At 41.4% G+C, this 23,040-nt stretch overlaps 1 protein-coding gene across 6 annotated transcripts in view; it reads right to left on the bottom strand.

Annotated features, from left to right (window-relative positions):
- DYNC2H1 (dynein cytoplasmic 2 heavy chain 1) overlaps window positions 1-20,848 on the bottom strand; it is a 396,411-nt gene extending 375,563 nt beyond the window's left edge. For 2 of the 6 annotated variants that reach the window (XM_075127044.1, XM_075127048.1), the window contains exons 1-10: window positions 20,296-20,730; window positions 16,691-16,861; window positions 15,418-15,553; window positions 14,928-15,046; window positions 14,182-14,326; window positions 11,601-11,833; window positions 11,134-11,268; window positions 10,923-11,036; window positions 10,625-10,736; window positions 10,287-10,411 (exon numbers count right to left, since the gene is read on the bottom strand). In XM_075127044.1, the coding sequence (XP_074983145.1) occupies window positions 10,287-10,411; window positions 10,625-10,736; window positions 10,923-11,036; window positions 11,134-11,268; window positions 11,601-11,833; window positions 14,182-14,326; window positions 14,928-15,046; window positions 15,418-15,553; window positions 16,691-16,861; window positions 20,296-20,493 (1,488 nt within the window). In that variant the 5' untranslated portion in view covers window positions 20,494-20,730. Of the gene's footprint in view, window positions 1-10,286; window positions 10,412-10,624; window positions 10,737-10,922; window positions 11,037-11,133; window positions 11,269-11,600; window positions 11,834-14,181; window positions 14,327-14,927; window positions 15,047-15,417; window positions 15,554-16,690; window positions 16,862-20,295 lie in introns of all 6 variants that reach the window. The other 4 variants (XM_075127047.1, XM_048844035.2, XR_012667749.1 and 1 more) reach the window with 3 other exon arrangements.
- Window positions 20,849-23,040: the final 2,192 nt, after the last annotated feature.

Below are 23,040 nucleotides of genomic sequence, written 5' to 3'. Positions count from 1 at the left end.
AGTCAGCATGGATTCACCAAGGGAAGGTCATGCCTGACTAATCTAATCGCCTTCTATGATGAGATTACTGGTTCTGCGGATGAAGGGAAAGCAGTGGATGTATTGTATCTTGACTTTAGCAAAGCTTTTGACACGGTCTCCCACAGTATTCTTGTCAGCAAGTTAAAGAAGTACGGGCTGGATGAATGCACTATAAGGTGGATAGAAAGTTGGCTAGATTGTCGGGCTCAACGGGTAGTGATCAATGGCTCCATGTCTAGTTGGCAGCCGGTGTCAAGTGGAGTGCCCCAGGGGTTGGTCCTGGGGCTGGCTTTGTTCAATATCTTCATAAATGATCTGGAGGATGGTGTGGATTGCACTCTCAGCAAATTTGCGGATGATACTAAACTGGGAGGAGTGGTAGATACGCTGGAGGGCAGGGATAGGATACAGAGGGACCTAGACAAATTGGAGGATTGGGCCAAAAGAAATCTGATGAGGTTCAATAAGGATAAGTGCAGGGTCCTGCATTTAGGACGGAAGAACCCAATGCACAGCTACAGACTAGGGACCGAATGGCTAGGCAGCAGTTCTGCGGAAAAGGACCTAGGGGTGACAGTGGACGAGAAGCTGGATATGAGTCAGCAGTGTGCCCTTGTTGCCAAGAAGGCCAATGGCATTTTGGGATGTATAAGTAGGGGCATAGCGAGCAGATCGAGGGACATGATCGTCCCCCTCTATTCGACATTGGTGAGGCCTCATCTGGAGTACTGTGTCCAGTTTTGGGCCCCACACTACAAGAAGGATATGGATAAATTGGAGAGAGTCCAGCGAAGGGCAACAAAAATGATTAGGGGACTGGAACACATGACTTATGAGGAGAGGCTGAGGGAACTGGGATTGTTTAGTCTGCAGAAGAGAAGAATGAGGGGGGATTTGATAGCTGCTTTCAACTACCTGAGAGGTAGTTCCAGAGAGGATGGTTCTAGACTATTCTCAGTGGTGGAAGAGGACAGGACAAGGAGTAATGGTCTCAAGTTGCAGTGGGGGAGGTTTAGATTGGATATTAGGAAAAACTTTTTCACTAGGAGGGTGGTGAAACACTGGAATGCGTTGCCTAGGGAGGTGGTGGAATCTGCTTCCTTAGAGGTTTTTAAGGTCAGGCTTGACAAAGCCTTGGCTGGGATGATTTAATTGGGGATGGTTCCTGCTTTTGAGCAGGGGGTTGGACTAGATGACCTCCTGAGGTCCCTTCCAACCCTGATATTCTATGATTCTATGATGATTTATAGTTTAAAAGGCTGGTAATTTAAGGGTGTCATCAATGTTGGCACAAAGCCAAGGACAGGGAGATGGCAGTTCTAAGCTGTTTAACTCAGTGGTTCTCAACCCATGGCCCAATCAGCACACAGCTGTGGCCCACGTGACATCCTCAGGGCCATACAAGTAGTACTGGATACAGCCCACATATATAGGTTGAGAACCACTGGTTTAACCTATGGCTGCTGTGTTGCTGGGCAAATATGGACTGAGATTAGGTAAAGGTCATTCCAAAACTGCAGAGAGGGGTCAGTCAGACATACTCAGTCCAAAAACATGTGAGGGTCACCATAAATTTAGCAGTTATGATTGGTCTATAAATATGGACCAATCGGAGAGGGTCTGAAGGTGATTGGAAAATAGATATTCTAATGATAGAATTGAAAAATAAGCTAATCAGAACAGGCCAAAAACTGTACATTTGTTCAATATCTTCATAAATGATCTGGAGGATGGTGTGGATTGCACTCTCAGCAAATTTGCGGATGATACTAAACTGGGAGGAGTGGTAGATACGCTGGAGGGGACGGATAGGATACAGAAGGACCTAGACTGGGATTGTTTAGCCTGCAGAAGAGAAGAATGAGGGGGGATTTGATAGCTGCTTTCAACTACCAGAAAGGGGGTTCCAAAGAGGATGGCTCTAGACTGTTCTCAATGGTAGCAGATGACAGAACGAGGAGTAATGGTCTCAAGTTGCAGTGGGGGAGGTTTAGATTGGATATTAGGAAAAACTTTTTCACTAAGAGGGTGGTGAAACACTGGAATGCGTTACCTAGGGAGGTGGTAGAATCTCCTTCCTTAGAGGTTTTTAAGGTCAGGCTTGACAAAGCCTTGGCTGGGATGATTTAACTGGGAATTGGTCCTGCTTCGAGCAGGGGGTTGGACTAGATGACCTTCAGGGGTCCCTTCCAACCCTGATATTCTATGATTCTATGATTCTATGTATATACGGCAGAGAGCAGGCAGGCAAAGGTTGGAGCAGGAGAAGGAGAAGATCATAGAAACCTAAAAGAGCAAGGAACAGCAAGGAAGAAGACCCTGAAGGAAGAAGCAACTGCAGGGTGGCAGCCGCAACGGTGTTGCTTGGTCACAGCAGAAGGACCCTGACAGAACAGAGGGAGACAGAAGCCGGTGGAAAGTGAACATGCCAATCATAGTATAGGATATAGAATAAAAAAAAGGGTTAATTAATGTGTATGCTTGGGATAATAAAGTTGAAGGGCTGTCTTTGTATGTTTGTTACTATGTATAAAATTTGGAATTTATTAAGATTGTTTTCAGTGTCCTGCATATGACTGATCACCATGTGCAGAACATAATCACTGAAGCCATTCCAACTGTATTACATTACAGTATTGGGCACTTTAACTTGTATACCTGTACTAAGGTATTTATGTTTTAATTCAGGTTTAGATTAATTGTACTAGGAAAGATTGGTTACATTAAATAAAGAAAACACTTGGTTTTGGAAAAGTATTGCCATCCTTTGAGTGGAAGGTTGTATCCATGTCCTCCCAAGGGGAGAATAGATATAGTCTGTTCTGAAAGGTTTCCTGAAGATCATAGGGAGATCTTTGGTAAACCCTGGCAATTTCACTAGGACAGGCCCCCTCCTTTCACCCTGCAGGGACAGAATAATAGGTTAACATTTGGGGTACCCAGAAATAAGCAACAGAACGGCTACTCTGGGACCCCTGAGTCTGTTCTTGGGGTAACAGATGGAAGACCCTCCCCCACTGCTAGGGTAGCAAATCCACTGATAACAGGAGAATTTTGTGATTCCCCTTGGATAAACAGAGTAACTCAGTGTACCATTATCTCGGCCACACTGGATCAAGGTGCCACAAGTACTCCTTTTTACTGCATCACTGAGAATCACCCTAGCTGAACCTTGTCTTCTTTTCTTTAGGACTCTGGGAATGAGGGGAAATGGGAGGAAATGCATTTATCAAAACCTCTCCACAATCTAGGAGAAATGCATCTGTCAATGAAGTCTGTTTGAGCCTACTCTAGAGCAGAAATGGGGACATTTTGTATGGAATCTAGTTGCAAATAGGTCTATGTTCGGAAATCCCAAAGACTGAAAATATCCTGAATCCCCAAATCTTTTGGAGTCCATTCTTGCATCTGCGAAGAATCTCTGCTCAGTCAATCTGCAATCACATTATATTGACCCACTACATGTAGGGCAACAGGGTATATATTATGCTGGATACACCAATCCCGAAGTTGTATTGTCTCTTTGCAAAGTTGAGACAATAGAGTTCCTCCTTGCTTGTTCACATAATATACTACTGACAAGTTGTCCGTGGCCCCTTGAATTACCGCATTCGACAACTGTGAGAGAAATACTCTGAGTCGTACTGCCCTCTGTTTTGAATACATTTATGTGCAACAGAGATTCTTTGCCGTTCCAAAGGCCTTGAATGTACAAATTGCAAAGATGCGCTCCTCACCTTGTAGGTATTATTAAAAGTGGAGAAGGTGGGTTGAACAAAACTCCCTTGAGGACATTTTGAGGTTCCAGCCACCATCTTAGAGAGAGAAAAACCTTCTTCAGAACAGTGAGTACTTTTTGCATACTTAATGACAGGTTTCAGAGTAACAGCCGTGTTAGTCTGTATTCGCAAAAAGAAAGGGAGTACTAGTGGCACCTTAGAGACTAACCAATTTATTTGAGCATAAGCTTTCGTGAGCTACATCCAATGAAGTGATGCATCTGATGAAGTGAGCTGTAGCTCACGAAAGCTTATGCTCAAATAAATTGGTTAGTCTCTAAGGTGCCACTAGTACTCCTTTTCTTTTTGCGAATACAGACTAGTGGCACCTTAGAAACTAATCAATTTATTTGAGCATAAGCTTTCATGAGCTACAGCTCACTTCATCAGATGCATCACTTCATTGGATGTAGCTCACGAAAGCTTATGCTCAAATAAATTGGTTAGTCTCTAAGGTACCACTAGTACTCCTTTTCTTTTTGCATACTGTTCATAATGGATCTGAAATTCCTTAGTAGTTAGTGCTGAAGAGGTCTCATTCTGAGCCTGGCATATGGAGGCACATAGGTCATGGATGCCATTAGCTAAACTACCTGAATGCATCTGATGAAGTGAGCTGTAGCTCATGAAAGCTTATGCTCAAATAAATTTGTTAGTCTCTAAGGTGCCACAAGTACTCCTTTTCTTTTTGCGAATAACATGGCTGCTACTCTCATACCTTTTGACAGGGATATTGAAGCATATGGTAGTTTTTAATTTTTAAAACCTCTTCCTTTTATGGAGTTGAGAATCACACCAATGAATGGAATCTTCTGTGACAGTGTGAGAAGAGACTCTTTTTCGTTCATGAGAAGACCAGAGGTTACAAATAAAGAATGAATGACCAAAATGGCTTTCTGTAATTCTTCTTTTGAGAAAGCCTTCAGAAGCCAATTGTTGCAGTACAGAAATACAAAAATTTCCTGTCTTCTCAGATATGCAGCTACCAGAGCCATGCATTTGGTAAAGACATTGGGTGTGGCTGAAAGGCCACACAGTTGGACTCTGTACTGGAAATGGACTCTGTACTGAACCAATAGAAAAACAGGGATATTTTCAATATGAGGTTCTTTCTGAAAGATGAATCTTTGAGATTGAAATCACCGAAGTAATTCAAAAGTGGACAGGGAGGGAATAATTAATGCTATACTCACCATCCTGAATTGAAACTTCCTGATGAACATGCTTAAAGCTCTGAGGTCTAGAATTGGTCTGAGGCCTCCATTCTTTTTAGGGGATTAGAAAATAGCATGAATAAAATCCCTTGTGCCTGGAATCTAAAGGAATTTTTTCTGCAGCCCCTGCTTGCAGTAGAGCTTGGGCTTCTACCCTTAACAAGTTCTCGTGAGAAGGGTCCCTGAAAAGATAGTGAATAGCAGATGGATCACTTGATCATTGCCTGTTCTCTTCATTCCCTCTGAAGCACCTGGCATTGGCCATTGTCAGAAGACAGGATACTGAGCCAGATGGGTACTGGGATAGATATAATACTTTGTCCTGCCTTGAGTGCAGGGGACTGGACTTGAAGATCTCTCAATGTCCCATCCAGTCCTACTATTCTTTGATTCCATGCTTTTATGGACCTTTGACCTGACTCAGCATGGCTGTTCTTATGTAAGGAAAGTGAGAGGAGTTGCATGGAGGAAGGAATATTAATTGGATGGTGTAGAATGCTTTTATTTTATTTAAAACCCATCTGTCTGAGGTGATATTTGACCATGCACTGTACAAATAAGAGAGAGAGTTTCTGAAAACATGGGTAGTATTTATTGAAATTGGTTTGAAGCTCTCATTCATCACATCAAACCTGCAGGCTGATGAGAGGCAAGAAAGATGTAATCAAGGAGTTCATCCTTGTCCTGAGCTTGTGGGATTTTTTTTCCTCTCTTGCATTTTAGAGGATGTCTGTTTTCAGTGTTGATAATAAGGCTGCCTCTCATAGGTTTAAGAAGAAGAAGGGAACGAAGATAGAACGTATTGTCTAGGATATCTGAAGATAGATACAGATGTCTTTCTACAATAAAGAGGTAATAACCCCCAAGATCTCACAGGTGAGTTTATTTCCTTCATTCTCTCCAGCACTGTATCAGTTTTTGCACTAAAAATAATCCATCTCCTTCAAAAGGTAAATCCTCATTTTTGTCTTTCTTTCCATAGGCAAATATGAGGATTGTAGCTAGGCATGTCTGTGGAGAGTTATCACTAAAACCACAGATCTTGATGCGGTGTCAAAAACATCAAATGCTGGCCTAAGGGCATGGTTCACCACATGTTGGCCTTTCATAATGAGAGCTGTTGTTAATCTCCTCTAGTCCTCTGGGAGGTTCTTGGTTAAGACAGATCTTCTCCCACAAGTGAAACTGATATCTGGACATTACTGCTTGATATCGACCACATGCATGTTTAAAGAAAGTGACAAAAAAAATTCTTCTTAGAGAGTCCAACTTTTTTCCTTCTTTGTCATAAGGAGTCAAGTGCTGAAGACCTGACCTGGATTTTTGACCTGATGCTGCTACCACAAGAGAATTGGTTTGAAGGTGCACATGAAAACAGAAAAACCCTTCCTGTGAGACCTGATATAATTTATCTGCCTTTTTTTAAACTGATTGACATGAAGATGGATTTGACCAAAAAGATTTTCTGGTTGCCAGAGACCTTCCAATATAGGCAATGACACCTTACTCTTTGCAATAGAACACAAAATACTGGACATGTGGCTCCTTTCAAAGCTACTGATGTAATATTAAAGTTGATGCCATCCTATCCACTAGCTTATGAAATTGAACGCTGTCCTAAGAAGGAGACATTGCTGTAACTACATCCACATTTTCCATACCTTTTTGTTGAATTCCTGTAGAAAAGAGGTTGTCTGATGCTCCTCCTCAAATAATGTCTCTTGTGGTAAGGATTGGGAACATTCTCTAAGTGTCGGATCCTTACCCCTCAGATCCACAACGCTCAGATCCATCAGTTCCAGTTAAAGATGTAGTGGCTACGAAGATTCAAGCTTCCTGGAGCGATAGTGGTAAGTAGGATTTGGCCGATATGTCCCAGGCATCCAAGGCAGTATATGCCAATCCTGCCATTCACCCCAATACTGTCTCACATACCTTGTTTGGAACATAGGGTGCCATGGAGGGAAATTCTGATCTGAAAATGGTCAGATCATACTCTTGCTTGTTGGATCCAGCTCTATATCTGATTGCAGATCCCATCCCAGATCCAATACTGAAGCAGCAGGTGAAATGACCACTGTGGGGATCTGGGTCATGTAGCATGGTGACAAATCTCTTCTTAAAGTTGGGATCTTAGGTGGTGGAAGAGAGACTGGAAAATCTCCATGCTTGATGTCCCATCTTAGTCTTTTATCATGAGAACCATAAGAAATAGCCAGATCTGTTAGTAGATGTGAGTCCAAGAGAATCTGTACCATGACAGTTAAAGTATGCTGCTGAACTGATGTGTTCAGATCAGATGATCTTTCCTTCGGATCCGTATTTCTAGAATGGATCTACAGATCTACCATCCTTTGGTCTCAGATTCGCATGTGAAAGGTCTGACGTACTACCAGGTATATGTCTTAATTTAGCTTTCTGTTTCCTCTGAAATGGGGCAGCCAGTTCTAATAAGTTATTTGGACCCATAGGATGACTGTCTGAAATGGGTATTAATTTTGGAGTCAGATCCAAAGGCTTAGGAACAGTCAGATCTGCCAATCTGGAACTGGAGCTCAGTGCCAAGATGGAAGCCTTCATTCTTGCAATTTTCTCGTATATAAATGTACTCAGAGCTGATTCAAGCCTCCTATCCTTATTTTCAGATCCTTCAGAGTTCTCAGATCCCAGAGGCTTGACAGACAAAGCCTCCTGTAATAAAAGAGCCTAAACAGTGCTTAATTTGTGCTAGGGCTTGCCAGGGCTGAGCCCTGGCACCACTAAGCTTGAGGGTTCATAGCCCCTCTGGGTTTGCTGCATCAGTTATGAATGTAAAAAAGTCACCTGAGCCCCGGAACCTCTTTCCTTAAAAATTAAGCGCTGGGCCTGAAGACTATTTTGTCTTTCCTTCTGGGCCTGAGGTGTGAAAGTATTACAGGTAGCACAACATGCTGGGGAAAGGTTCTCCCCCAAACACTTTAAACACTGAACATGTATGTCAGACGCAAAGAGGACTGCTGGGAAAGATGTGCACCACCTGAAGCCATGTTTCTTCATACTGGGATCATCCATACTGAACTACAGAACTATACCTTAAAACTATGATGTAATCTAAATCTTGCCTAATTTATCCTAAAACTAAGTATAGACTACTAACTAAACTACTAACAGCAAGAAACTAATATGAAGGCACTACCAATCAATACATCTGTGAGATCCAATGGTTCACATCCTTCCGCGGCTGCTGTTGGAAAGAACTGAGGCTGCGGTGGCACCACAGCTCCTATATATTCGTGCTCTTAGAACACCCTCAAGCGCCAAACGGGGAGGATGGGGGAGCATGGGCACCTGTCGGGCACTGCTACCAGAAGCTTCTACCATCTTGCTGTACTAATCAGCAAAAGCCCCAAGAATGGCACTATGCAGAGGACACTTGAAAAATTTTGTGGTACTTTGCAAGTTTTTTTATTTGAAGAATAAAACTGCCCTGAAGGAAGGACCTGAATAGACTTTTGGGTGTAGCATGAGTCCTTCTTGGGCTGGGGGAGACAGGCCAGCAACTGGATAGTCCAGAAAGCTATCTAGCATCCTCTTTATTGTGCTTTTTGGTTAGAAAAGAACACAGCCTCTTTGAAGCCAGCTGGTGCCTTGTTAGTTAGTGTGCCCTGGATTGGGGGACCTGGAGCACAAAGAAGATTACAATACTATCATGGATGACATTACAAAGCTTTGGTTAACCTGAATTTGGTAAATCAGTATAAACTCTATCTCTCAAGATAATTATGTTGATAGATTCATCTCAGTAAGCCAGAATGAGGTATCTATTATACAGTCAAATATATTAGGAAGCAGTGTTTCTCCCAGGATCTTAAGAAAATGAGAAGATGAATTTCAACTGAGTGCCAAAAGCATAAGGAAATATTCAGAAGATCTGAATACTTTTTCCCATCACTTTTAAAAATACTTTTTTATGGCATGTATGTTTAAAAAAAGTGCCTATTCTCATAATTCTGTCACAAACTGCAATTTAAGTAAAAAGTTTAAAATACTAAAATGGCTCTGGTGTTTTTACAAGGAAAGCAGAGCAAGTAAGCCTTTCTCAAAAACCAAAAGTATGCCATTGGCAAAAACATAAGTGTATGTATAAAGAAGTGATGGTGCATATGTTATAACAGATGCTACCTTCTGAGTTCGATTTTAGAATATCTAAAAACTTGAAATGTTTCCTCTAAAGTCAAATTCATCAGGATGTGTGAATCTAGTGTATGAATCTGTACAAATCTTTCCATTCAACTAACCTATTTCTACCTGCCTTTTCCTTATTCAACTGTCTAAATGGGCCATCTTGATTATCACTACAAAAGTTTTTTTCTCCTGCTGATAATAGCTCATCTTAATTAGCCTCTTACAGTTTGTATGGCAACTTCCACCTTCTCAGTGTGTATATATCTTCTCTATACATCCGATGAAGTGGGCTGTAGCCCACGAAAGCTTATGCTCTAATAAATTTATTACTCTATAAAGATGCCACGAGTACTCCTGGGTTTTTTGCACTTAAATATGTTACATACTGAACACCTAAAATCATTTCTTTAATCTCAGAAACCCATTTATATAATAAATTATAAATGTGATGATAGCAAGGCACAGATATTGTTTGATATTATTGTGTGAATACAAACTAATCAAAGGCAGCAAATTATAACTGAGCAAATACCCTTAACCCACCCAGTCGTGAAGCAGAAAACACTAATGTACAGCACCCTAACTTTATGACAAAGAACCAACAATTCTGCTTTTTAATATGATACTGGGAACCCCTTGCTCGCACTGGTGAGCACTTATTCACACGAGAAATACCACTGATTTCTGAAGGACTATTCATGAGTTACTATTCGCTACTCAGAGTAAGTGGGTCACAATCTGGCTCATTGTAAGCCTTCTATGGAAACCACATGTGCACACTTGAGGAAGCAATCTGAGCCACAGTGTCTACCACCACTGTAGAATTCTGGTCTTTCCCAGTTTTTGTAATACTCTAAAATATTTTGTAATAAACCGTTTTTAAAACATAAGAGGTTTTTCAATGTATTATGTATCCGAGAAACAATTTTTGCGTGTTGAATAAATGAAAAACTGTTTAGCAAGAATCCTACTGAAGAGGAGCTTTGAACCTTTAACTCCAGTGAAGTCAACAAGTGTTGCAAATGTTGAGTACCCCTGAAGTCTTTTATGCCACAATTTTTACTGAGAAGTCAGTATGCAGTGTCTCAAGAAGAATTTAAACTATTACCTTCAACTGCAGCTGCCGCACCCAAACAATATTATTGACAACTTCAGAAAGATTTTTGCCTGAAAGTGGCCCAGATACATCACCAGGAACACCATGACATCGAGCTTCAAAGTCTGTTCGAAAATCTGTATCAATCAAACAAACTGTTCATGTTAGACCCACAAAGCAACAGAACCAGTTAGCAATAATGAATTATAGCTACAAACAACATACTAGTCTCTTACCAAAAAAATGTGTTGCAAAATACTACTCCCAAAAGAAAACAGATAAAGTAGAGAGCAATTAAAACATTTCCAAAAGTACATACTGATTTTGAATTCTCTATGATACACTTTTACCTTTGACAGAGTCCTGAAGTCTTGCTAGCAAAGTTTCCCTTTCAAAAAGCAATTCTTTGCTAATGCTTGGGCGTTTTACCAGTTCCTTATATTTCTGAAATGCTTGAAGCAGCTAGCATAAGAAATAATGTAAAGAAAAAAGGTTATTTCTACTCAAACTGAAACACATTCTTAGGCACCACGGTTCATAAATCCTATATGTGATCATAAATAACTATTTCTTTGTTTTAAAATGACTACTTGAGAATTCTGCAATCTGATACATAGTAAAGCCTTTGTGTTATAAAAATATTTTTACCTGTTGAGGACTGTCTTGAATTTCTGAAATAAATGTTTTTAGTTTGCTTGCTATTTTCTGTTCCACTGGTGCAACAATTCTCTCATATTGAGACACTGCAGCTCTCCATAAAGGCTGGAGATAATGAATAGCTGAGTTAGTTTGAGATATGTTAATACTCACAATAAAGTCACAGAAATTATGTATAGAAAAATAAAAATAAACATTATACCTCTGTGTAGGGGTTATAGTGCACAGGATTCAGGCAAGCAAAGGGTTCAAACACCTGAGCAAGGTGCAATGTTTGTTGTTCCCCCATTGGTAAAAAATATGCAAGTTTTTCATGAAGCGTTCTAATAGTCAGCACCTAAAACAAAAAAGTAGTATTTTATTTATTGTAATGGGATTTTTATATGCCCAGCATCATGATGCCTGGGCACATAACTTATATTAAAAGCAAGAAATGCAATACACAGTACAAACTCCCCCGTCTGTACCATACCTCCCCATCACAAATAAACCTTCCCTCACAATGAGCTACAGTCAAATAAACGTTAAACACAAATATGTGTATTAAACCATACTCTGATTATAAAAATGATGCAAAATATTACACATTATTAGTTTTATTTACAACTAAAAAATACCTCTGTAGTTTTGTTTCCAACAAAAACAAATCAAAATTCACCAAACTCGTACCTCATCAAGACGTTTGCCAAGTTTGTCTAATGTTTCAGGAACATATTTCTCACTTTTCCATGGATATGGTGTATACCGTTGCCATAGTTGTCCAGTTAGGTGATCACAGGCAGCTACCCACTGTTCACAAATCATGATACCAGCCTTCAGATTTTCTTTCACAATGTGAAAAGCATCCTCCCACAGATTCAAAGTTTCCATTTTTTTCTGAACAAACCTACCAAGAGAGCCTCCTAAAACAGCATAAAAACATACAACAAAGTATATAAATATAACCAAATATAACAAGTATGTTTAAAATCCTCTCTTTATCTTCCTCACCACAGTACATTTCCATTTTTAAAAGCTATTGAAGAGATATTTTGATACTAAATGCAAATCTCATAAACAAACAACTATTCACTTAGTGCCTGATTCTGCAATCCTTTGCTCATGAATAAGAGCTACAGAACTGGAATCCTTAATAAATTAAATTATATACATATTATGTAAGACAACATATTTAAAAATAAAAGTCTCACTTTTCAGTAGGCTGTATTTTAACAGATTTTTTAGTTTTCATAGAGTTTTAGGCCAGAAGAGATCATTAGATCATCTAGTATGACCTGTATATCAAAGCCAAATAAATTTTGCTCATTTGCCCGTGTTGAGTCCAAAAACTTTGATTAGATTGAAGCATTTCAGTCCTCAGAAAACTAAACTGTTGTATGCTACAGGCAGAGAACAGAAGAGACTGAGGTCAGGGTGCCACAAATGCCTGAGGCCCCTGCAATGTCCAGATAATCCTAGCAGGTGATCCAGGCTCTATGCTGCAGAGGAAGGCAAAAACAAAAACAAAACCCAAGATACATGCTAACCTGCCCTGGGGGGAAATTCTTTCCCATCCCCAAATCTGGAGATCAGTTGAACCCTGAGCAGGTAAGCAAGACACACAAATAAAATACCGTACCAAAAAATGAGAATTCTCTATGCCATTTCACAGTAATGATCTACCCCATCTGGCGTTCTGACTCCAGCTATGATCAATCCCTAATGCTTCAGAGCAAGGTTAAAAAAACCCAAAACCCAGAATACATTTGGCCAGTTGTGCACTGGGAGGATATAAAGCCCTTCCTAATCTCTGCAGGGTGAAGCCTTGAAGCAAGAGACTTGATTATAGTCATTGTCTTAATACACAGTTGCATGTGTTATGAGCATGTTGAGGACAATGCAGAGCTTCCCATCCTCTCCATGGCCTATGAAGGGAGGAATGAAATGAAGATTCATAGACTGCCAGGCCAAAAGAGACCACTATGACCATCCAGCCTGACCCCTACATGCATAGGTTGTAGAATTTTCCACAGAAGCTGAATTAAAGCACACATTTTAGAAAGATATCTAATCTCATTTTAAGGACTCCAAGCAACGGTGAGTCCACCACCTCCCCGAATAAGTTGTTCCAATGTTTAATTACCCTGACTGTTAGGAAATTGAGACTTATTTCAAGATTGAATTTGCCTAACTTCAACTTCTACCCAATGGATCTTGTTATGCCTTTTTCTGTAAGGCTCTCCAGTATTTCCACATCTTTCTTGAAGTGTGGAGAACTGAAGACAGTAGTCTAGAATTGGTCTTACCAATGCTGTGTGTACAGAGGCAAGGTCACTTCCCTATTTCTACTTGATATTCTCCTATTTATAAAACCAAAGATCATACTAGCCCTTTTTGCCACAGTATTGCACTAACAACTCATGATGACATGGATATCCACAATGCTCTCCAAGAGAGTCTCCCATCCTGCAGATGTTGCCTTCATTCTTTGCTCCCAGATGTATTACCTTGCATTTAGCTGTTTAAAATGCATTTTGTTGGCTTGTGACCATTTAATCAGACTCAGATAACTCTGTAACCATAACCTGCCTTTCTATTGATTTACTACCCTACCAGTCTTCATGTCATCTGTAAAGTTTACCAGCAAAGATTTTATATCATCATCTAAATCTTTGATAAAAAATATTGAATAGCATTGGACCAAGAACTTATCCCTGAGGGACCCCACTAGAAATGGCCCTGCTCACTGATTTTCTCCCCATTAAAAACCACATTTTGAGAGATGTCAGTAACCCAGGTTTTAATCCATCCAATATGTGCTCCATTGGTTCCATATAATTCAAGTTTTTTGGTCAAAATGTCATGTGATACTGAGTCAAATGCCTTAGAGAAATCAAAGAATACTATATCAACACAGTTGCCAAGATAACAGGTTTGACAATACCTGCTTTTCATGAAAATATATTGACTGGTATTAATTATATTTTTAGCCTCCAATTCTTTGTTGATAGTCCCAGATTATTTTGCTTGGGAACGACATCAGATTAATCAGTCAACAATTCCATGGGTCATCCTTTTTATTCTTTTTAAATAGTGGAACTATTTTGCCAGTCCTCCAATCCTTTGGATTTTCCCCAATTTTCCAAGGTTTGTTAAAATTAACGTTAGTGGTTCAGAGAGCTCCTCAGCTAGTTCCTTTAAGACTCCTGGGTGTATGTTATCCAGACCTGTTGATTTGAAAATGAGTGATCATTTCTACCCGCAGTTTTACCTATGACATCCAAAAGATTTTGCATGCGTGGCTGTGGAAAGGGATCATGTTCTGTTTGTCTCCATACATCATCAACAGTATCCCGCGTAGTCTCCACTAAGTCCACAACTTCAAATAAAGATAGACTATCCAAATTGTAATAATCCTAGAAATAAAATACATTTTAAAATAACATGATTGTGCTACTGATGGATTAGAAATATTTACATTCTTTAGAATATTTTCAAATATGTTTGTTAACTGAGGCATTTTCTTGTTTACAGATATGTCAGGTCTTCATTTTAACTTAAAAATATAAGGCACAATCCTGCAAAAAAAATAAGGATGTGAGTAACTTTATTCATGTGAATAGTCTCACTGACTTCTGTGGGACTATTCATGTGAGTAAAATGATTCAAGTGCTTAACACTTTGCAGGGCAGAGTCCATAATCATCATCTTGTGTGTTAGTTCATTTTTTTATTATTTATCATCATCCCATTTTCAGCTGACAATCTTCTTACCATTCCTTTATTAATATTAATCTCTTTAAGACTAATTTTAGGATTGAAGGGGCCACACTCTGCTCTGAATTAAACTTGAGCAACCCCCACTAGAGTCAGTGGGAGCTGGAGAAGAGAAACTGCAAGAAGAATTTTGCCCCAGATTTTGTACTTCTGAACATCTCATACCATTTCACAAGTTGAGTAAATTGTTTACTAAGTTTGATATAAATACATCACTGAATAAATAAAAGAAAAAACATACTCTTGCAATTACTTCAAACAGATCTTTAAAATGAGAGGCTCTCTCTTTGCTACATGATTTACTTCCACGATGAGCACGCTCTATCCAGAACTGAAACTCATCATTTGGTGTAAGTATTGCTGCAAATACAAAACAGAAATCACTTAAATACATTATTCAGATATAATGCATAATAACAAAATATCTTTAGGCAAAACACACTCTAAAATGGAAAGTTTTACCTTTGTATTATATCATTCTGCTTCAACTTTTGGGTCTAGGTGTGATATCAGCTTAATATTAAGGCACCATACACTCAATCCTGCTAGACAGTGGGTGCCCTCAATTCCTAACTGCTAAGAGTATTCACAACCTTTCTAGGTCTATTCTGTTTTATTTAGGTTCTTAAACCACTCACATCACAGTGATAGAGACATGAATTCACAACTCTAATGAAATATTCAATTTTTAATTTCAATTGTGTTGTAAAATAAGTAATTGTAGTACACACCGCGCACATCATCTTCACGGAATTTGGTTCCTGAGTAATTGGGATCTGATCTTCTGAGGATAGTGCCCAAACCAATCTCTAGCTCACTCAGAAGATTCTGGAGTTTGGGATCAAACTCCCTACTCCATTTCTCATCCTACAACAAAGATTCCAAGCAATAAAAATCATGTTAGAACTCTTTATCATTTTCCTATTATCTGCTTTTTTTTTCAAATAATTGAGGAATAACAATTATTCATTTGATGGGGGGAAGAGAACTGGGAATGTACTTAAATTCAGGGAAGGACATCTTATTCTTTTACAGGTTGGACAAATCAAAACATTGAACCATATCATGCCAATCATTTTTTTGAAAAAAACTCCTTACTGATTTAAACATGGCCTACAGCTCAAAAACTGATTGCAAGACATGAATTAATATTTTCAAAAGGATGCTGCAAACAGATATTCTTTCATCATTCTCTATTAAAGCAACCAGGTATGGAATATACTCCTGTGCTGGAAATTACTGGTTAAAATGAATAATGAAGGTTATTGTAATCTTCTGGAATCACTCTAAGACTATGACAGAAAATAAATTGGGGCTTGGAAACTATGAAACACTGAAATTTATTTTGCTAAGATAAAGAAATGTAACCATGATTTTCCTTTGTTTGTGAAAAACTGAATAAAGAAAATATCTTCCTTATCACAAAATAGGAAAAGGAGGTATCATTTTAGAAGATATTAATCCTCAGTTTAGCTTTTACATTTTCACATGTAAGATACACTGCTACCCTCTCCAATCCCTGTGCCAAATTATGCAGTCCTCAATTAAGCAAAACTCTCAGAATTTAGCCCTCTGCGATCAATTCTCCTGTTGACACATGGTGGAATTTAAGCAGGTAAAACCTATCAGCACAATGGAAAACAGAGTCAAATAAGTCAGTTTAGGAATCCAGCACACCTATTTACCATATAAAATAGCTATAGTGGTTTGTGTATTCCTGCCATTGAACTTGAAACAATATCTGATACACATTTTAAAAAATGACACAGACTTATGTAAAGGTTGCTGTAAGGTGCCTCCTTTAACTTGAAAATGAAATAAAATATTCATTCCTTAACCTTTGTATATATTTTAATTTTAAAGCTAACAGAAAAGCAAATTACAATAAATCTCAGAGAACAATTAACATGGGATGGGGAAGATTTATAGTGAAAATAGAGGAAAGTAATCTGTAAGTACACATTTTTTAATGTATAAAAATATCTGTAATGGTATATTACTCACCTTTAATAATACTGGTGCAAATACCTGTCGTACTGCTTGATAAAGTGTATTAATAGGTGAATCTAACATAGATGACACAAGAATATTACTATGAAGATTATCTTCTGTAATAACATCAGGTCGCAGCTTAAAGAATACCAACACTTTATCTTTTGAATCACCAGCTTCAACCTACAATGATCAAAAAACACAAGGTTCAAGAAAGAAAGAAAGAAAGAAAGAAAGAAAGAAAGAAAGAAAGAAAGAAAGAAAGAAACTGCAAATCACAAGATGTTTTTTCCCCAAAATGCACTTTCTATATAATTTAGAGTAAGGAAATAACTAATTACAAAATTTCATGTTACTTGACTTGTGATAAACATTCTGTTCATATCTGATTTGTTATAAATTCAAACTTTCATGTGATATTTATATTGGGCTGAATAGGAATCTGAAATGTAATACAAAATCAAATACTTAAAATGGCCTCTGCATTACAAGTAGAACTGGGCAAAAAATGGTTTGAATGGTTTGGATAAAAAAGCATTTTGTCAAAAAATCCAAAACCAGTTCTAACTTCAAGTAACCATTTTACTTATATTATGCCAGCATTGTTTAAAGTACACTCCCCCACTTTTCAGTGTCAAGCAGATGGAGTGCAAGTGGTGGAGTGTAAAATATCACATGCTGCAGAATTTAAGCTTTCATTTTAAAAAATTAGTTTCTACCCTTCATGATTTTGAAGATAACTTTCCAAATGTGAATCTACGCAATCTTCATGGTCTACAGACAGCTAGCTCCAAAACCTTTGCAGCTGCTCATAGACACCTCAACCAATGGCTGAGTGAAATTGATATGAATTTCATCAATTTTAATGTTGTGGCCCAGTACAGGATGGGCAGCAGTAGAAACACAAGAGTCAAGTCAATTTCACAGTGCAGCTTGTTGGCAAAGCTACAAGTAGCAGAGGCAAGCACTGAAGCTATTCACAGAAGAAGACACATAAAACAGAGGATGGGGAAAAGTAGACTAGCAGAGATCCCAGCTTCTGCACACCAGCCAAGAGCCTAGGTTTAGGAGGGGAAAGAAATCTTTTTCTCCCTTCCAACAGGTGGAGGAGGATCATGGAAAGGAGGTTTCAAATTTATCAGATGCTTACTAGACAGAGGTTAAAATGAAAAATGGAGCATCTCAGCAGGATCCACTTACAACAAGCAGTTTGCCTCTGGACTCCAGTAGTAGGCCCTCACCTCGTATTTCATGTTGGCCTCTGGTTATAGTAAGTTCAATCTTTTGTCCAATAACTAGAATTTTCAACTCACATGCTATGGTTCCCCCTGCACTGAGGAGAACCTTCCCCAACTCCCCAATCCATCCCACCTGGTAGAAACTCCTGTGTTTAAATCCGACCAAAACAATCCGACCAAAACAAGACAAGAAGAGATAAAACTGTCTGTCTATTCTAAAATCTTATCATAAAACAGAGGGAAAAGGTCTACAATCAAACTGAAGAATGAAGTGTTAGCAATAACATGCAGAACACTGACATTCTGCATATAGCACAAAACTCTGTCACCCCATTTTCTTTTCCTCATGTACAGTACAGTAGACACCCTTTTTACACAATCATGTATGTTACTTGTTTCTCAAGATATTATAGTGTGCAATGTTTTGGATAAAATTAACTTTAAATGCTCTGTCAGCGGTACCCAAATTTTGTGCAACTGAGGACAACAAAGGCAATTCGCCAATAGTTCAATGTTGGCAGGAACTGCACCTAATTTACATAAAACAAGAGCACTCTACATACAAAGGTGTTACCTCTACACAAGTATCTCTGAACATCAAAAGCTAGGTCTCTCATGTTCACAGATATTCAGATCAAACCATGTGCCCAACCCCAAAACCTACCTGGAAACCTGCACTGACACAATGTGATGCACACCCCGGACACAGAGTGTACTAGGTGCCCTGGTCTGCACAGTTGCTTTCCATTAGTTAGCATGCCATACACTAGGCTCAGTGGTCTACACAAGCCCTAGGAGTAATGTGTCGCATACTGGATCATATGGTCTGCATGCACTTCCACCTGGACAGTTCACTTCACACTAAACCCCATGATCTATACAGACATAATAAAATGCCCCTCCCCCCATAGATGTTTCCTCTGAGACAGAACACTGTACAGTGAGTCTCGTGGTTTTTGTACACACTGAGACAGCATGTCACACACCAGACCTAGTGGTCTGCAAACTCACTCACAGTGAGACATAATGTATATATGTCACACATTAGGACCTAAGTCTCTGCTAGAACTCTAAGGGAAACAGCATGTAACACACCAGACGGCCTGGTCTCCAAAGACCCTACTATTGGGGCAACATGTCGCACACCAGAGCCCCTGGTGTGCAGAGACATGCACACCAGAATGGTGTGTCACACACCAGAGACCATAGTCTATATAAATATAAAAACATAAGAACGGCCATATTGGGTCAGACCAATGGTCTATCTAGCCCAGTATCCTGCAGTGGCTTGTGCCAGATGCTTCAGAGGGAATGAACAGAACAGGGCAATTTCAAGTGATCCATCTCCTGTTGTTTAGTCACAGCATCTGGTAGTTGCAGGTTTAGGGACACCCAGAGCATGTGGTTGCATCCCTGATCATCTTGGCTAATTGCCACCGATGGACCTATCCCCTGTGAAACTATACTTTTGGCCTTCACAACATCCCCTGGCAACTAGTTCCACAGGTTGACTATGCGTTGTGTGAAGAAGTACTTCCTTTTGTTTGTTTTAAACCTGCTGCCTATTAATTTCATCGGTGACCCTTAGTTCATATGTTATGTGATGGGATAAATAACACTTCCCTATTCACTTTCTCCATACCATTCATGATTGTATAGACCTCTATCATATCGCCTCTTTGTCATCTCTTTTTCAAACTGAACAGTCCGAATCTTTTTAATCTCTCCTCACATGGAAGTTGTTGTATACCCTTAATTTTTTTTTGCCCTTCTTTCTCTGCACCTTTTCCAATTCTAATGTTATATTTTATGAGATGACTACCACAGCACTCTGACAAGATGTTTTGAGAGAACTATTCAGGACGATCCCAACATTTCTTTCTTGAGTGGTAACAGATAAATTAGACTCATTTTGTATATACAATTAGGAATATATGTTCCAGCATGTATTACTCTGCACTTATCTACACTGAATTTCATGCGCCATTTTGTCACCCAGTCACCCTATTTAACAAGATCCTTTTGTAATTCCTTGCTGTCAATTTTTGTCTCAACTATCTTGAGTAAGTATAGTCTGCAAATTTTGCTATCTCACTGTTCACCCCCTTTTCCATATGATTTATGAATATCTTGTGAAAACTGATCATTTATTCCTACTCCTTTGTTCCTATCTTTTAACTACTGATCCAAGAGAGGCCTTTCCATCCGATCAGCTTAGTTAGCTTAAGAGACTTTGGTAAGGGGCTTGTCAAGGCTTTCTGGCACCCGGGGGGGCACGTCACACACCAGAGCCCAGGGTGTGACACTCTCACCAGGATGGCGTCTTGCACACCAGGCCCCGTGGTCTGCACGGATGCCCGGACCAGGACCAGGACGTACCTTGTTGGACACGGTGAGCTGGGTGCCCGAGTGCTGCACGGTGAGGAGGAACTCGTTGCCGTCGTCCAGGAAGTTGGCCAGTTGGGGGCTGGCAACGAGCGCACTGGACAGGTCGGCCGACGATGCCAGGCCGAAATAATTTGCTGCGGTGACCGATATGAAGCGTTTCCTCTTGTCTCCCGCCCCAGCCAGAGACATGATGGCGGGGTGGGGTTTCGGGGCAGGAGAGCTCACCCCGGGGTGGCAGGTACCTGAGGGGGGCTCATCGGCAGGCTCGAGGAAAAGCCTAACACCGCCTGGCGTCCCCGGGTTGCCAGGAACCGTCACTATGGCGACCGAAGATGGCGGTCCCGGGACCGCGGAACGCTCGCGCGCTCGGCCGGGCTCTCGGGAACGCGCCGCGCCTGCCGCGGACGTTGGGGGAACGGGGCGGATCGGAGAGAAGATAGGCACTCGCTAGCCGCTCCCCGCTAGCGTCGATGCGATCCTCGCCCCGGCTCCTCAGGGGAGGGGCAAGGAGGGGGGATCCTGAGCAGGGGTTCGCCCTACTATGACCCCAGCGCGGCGCGCGCACGCAGATCCGCCGTCCCGCTGGCCGGGCGGTCTTAGAGGTCTCGCTGGGGTAGGGGAGCGCCCGGCCTCGCTCTCCGCCCCCCTGGGATCCCCCAGCGTCCCATCGCGCCTGGCCTGGCCTGCCCCTCACCCTTGCACAAGTGCCACCGTAGCCCCTGCGTCACCCGCCTTCGTCTGCAGCCTGTTCAACACCATTAAACGGTTAGGTCTCCATCTTCCCCAGGTTCCCTGGCTCCTCCACCCCCACACTTCCCCACCCAAGCCTTACGGCCCCTGCGCCTCTGTTACAAAAGTGCTACATGCAGGAGCGATTACCTAGTATTTTCCGCTGCATGCATCCGATGAAGTGAGCTGTAGCTCACGAAAGCTTATGCTCAAATAAATTTGTTAGTCTCTAAAGTGCCACAAGTCCTCCTTTTCTTTTTACCTAGCCGCAGTAACCCTACCTGACTTGGTTTGACACCACCACCAAGTCACGTCAGTCCCAGGATAGTGGGGAGACAAGGTGGATGAGGTTCTTACTATCTGTTATTAGACCAACTTCTGTTGGCGAGAGAGACAAACTTTGGAGCCATACAGAGCATTTCTTCAGGTCTGGGAATGCTACCCTGACTGTCACAAGTAAATGCAAGGTGGAAGAGATTATTTAGCATAAGTAATTAGTGCATATGCTAAGGGACCACTCAAGGTAGAGTGGCCCATTAACACCTCTGCAATAAGCCTGGTAGTTTAAATTCATAACTCTGCTAGCCCCTAAAATCATGGACTGAACAGAGACACTGTGGTTATGTCTACACTGCACAGCTTATAGCACCACAGGCATGCCACTAAAGCCTTGCCACTGTAAGGCACGCAATGTAGCTGCTCTTTGCAAAGGTGGCAGAGCCTGCCCAAAAGTGGAGGGGTCAGGGCCCCCCGCCCCTCCTCTCTGCCCAAGGCCACACACCCCAGCCAAGCTGGAAGCCAGAGCGGGCTGGAAGCCATGGACCCTCCACCTGCCTGGGGGGTGTCAAGAGCAGCTCCTAGCCCATGTCCCTGCCCCACAGGCCCCCTGCCCAGGGCAGGAGGGCCCGCAACTCCACACAGCTGCTCCTGCCTCTTACCTGGATCTGGCTCCAACTGAGGAGTCACCGCCCACCCATGGTAAGAGCCGCATAGGCAACTGTGGGGAGCCATGCCGCGAACCGTCCACCTGCCCTGGGTGAGGGGGGTCAAGAGCAGCCCCCGGCCCGTGTCCCCACTCTGTAGGCTCCCCACAGCTGCCCCATGGCCGGGCCACAGGCCCACAGCTGGAGCTGGGTCTAGGTAAGAGTGGGGGCTGCAGGGCGAGGACACAGGCCGGAGGCTATTCTCGACGCCCTCACCCCATGCAGGTGGAGGGTCTGGGGCACCCAAAGCTGCCCAGGCTCCCCAGCTGGGATCCAACTGTCAGCCTGGCCATGGGGGCGGGTCCTCGGGGGGAAGTTGAGGGTTGGGGCCTCTGCCAAAAAGTGAACGGACCAGGTCCATCCACTTTCAAAAAGTGGGAGGGCCCTGGCTCTTTGTCGCCAGGAAAAAAGCTCTTCCCCTGACAAAATAAAACCACCCCCAGTGACGGGAGTTGGCCAGGGGTGCTGGAACAATTTTTATAGTGGGGATGCTGAGAGCCATGGAACCAAACTGTAAACCCTGTATATAATAAAAAGAAAAGGAGTACTTGTGGCACCTTAGAGACTAACCAATTTATTTCAGCATGAGCTTTCGTGAGCTACAGCTCACTTCATCAGATGCATACCGTGGAAACTGCAGCAGACTTTATATATACACAGAGAATATGAAACAATACCTCCTCCCACCCCACTGTCCTGCTGGTAATAGCTTATCTAAAGTGATCAACAGGTGGGCCATTTCCAGCACAAATCCAGGACAGTGGGGTGGGAGGAGGTATTGTTTCATATTCTCTGTGTATATATAAAGTCTGCTGCAGTTTCTACGGTATGCATCTGATGAAGTGAGCTGTAGCTCACGAAAGCTCATGCTCAAATAAATTGGTTAGTCTCTAAGGTGCCACAAGTACTCCTTTTCTTTTTGTGAATACAGACTAACACGGCTGTTCCTCTGAAACCTGTATATAATGGAAACCACTTCAAGCCAGGGGGTGCAGCAGCATCCCTAGTTCCAGCACCTATGATG

This window comes from Caretta caretta, chromosome 1, assembly GCF_965140235.1.
Source record: "Caretta caretta isolate rCarCar2 chromosome 1, rCarCar1.hap1, whole genome shotgun sequence".
Taxonomy (NCBI): Eukaryota; Metazoa; Chordata; order Testudines; family Cheloniidae; genus Caretta; species Caretta caretta.
This window is presented reverse-complemented; position numbering and strand designations above follow the sequence as displayed.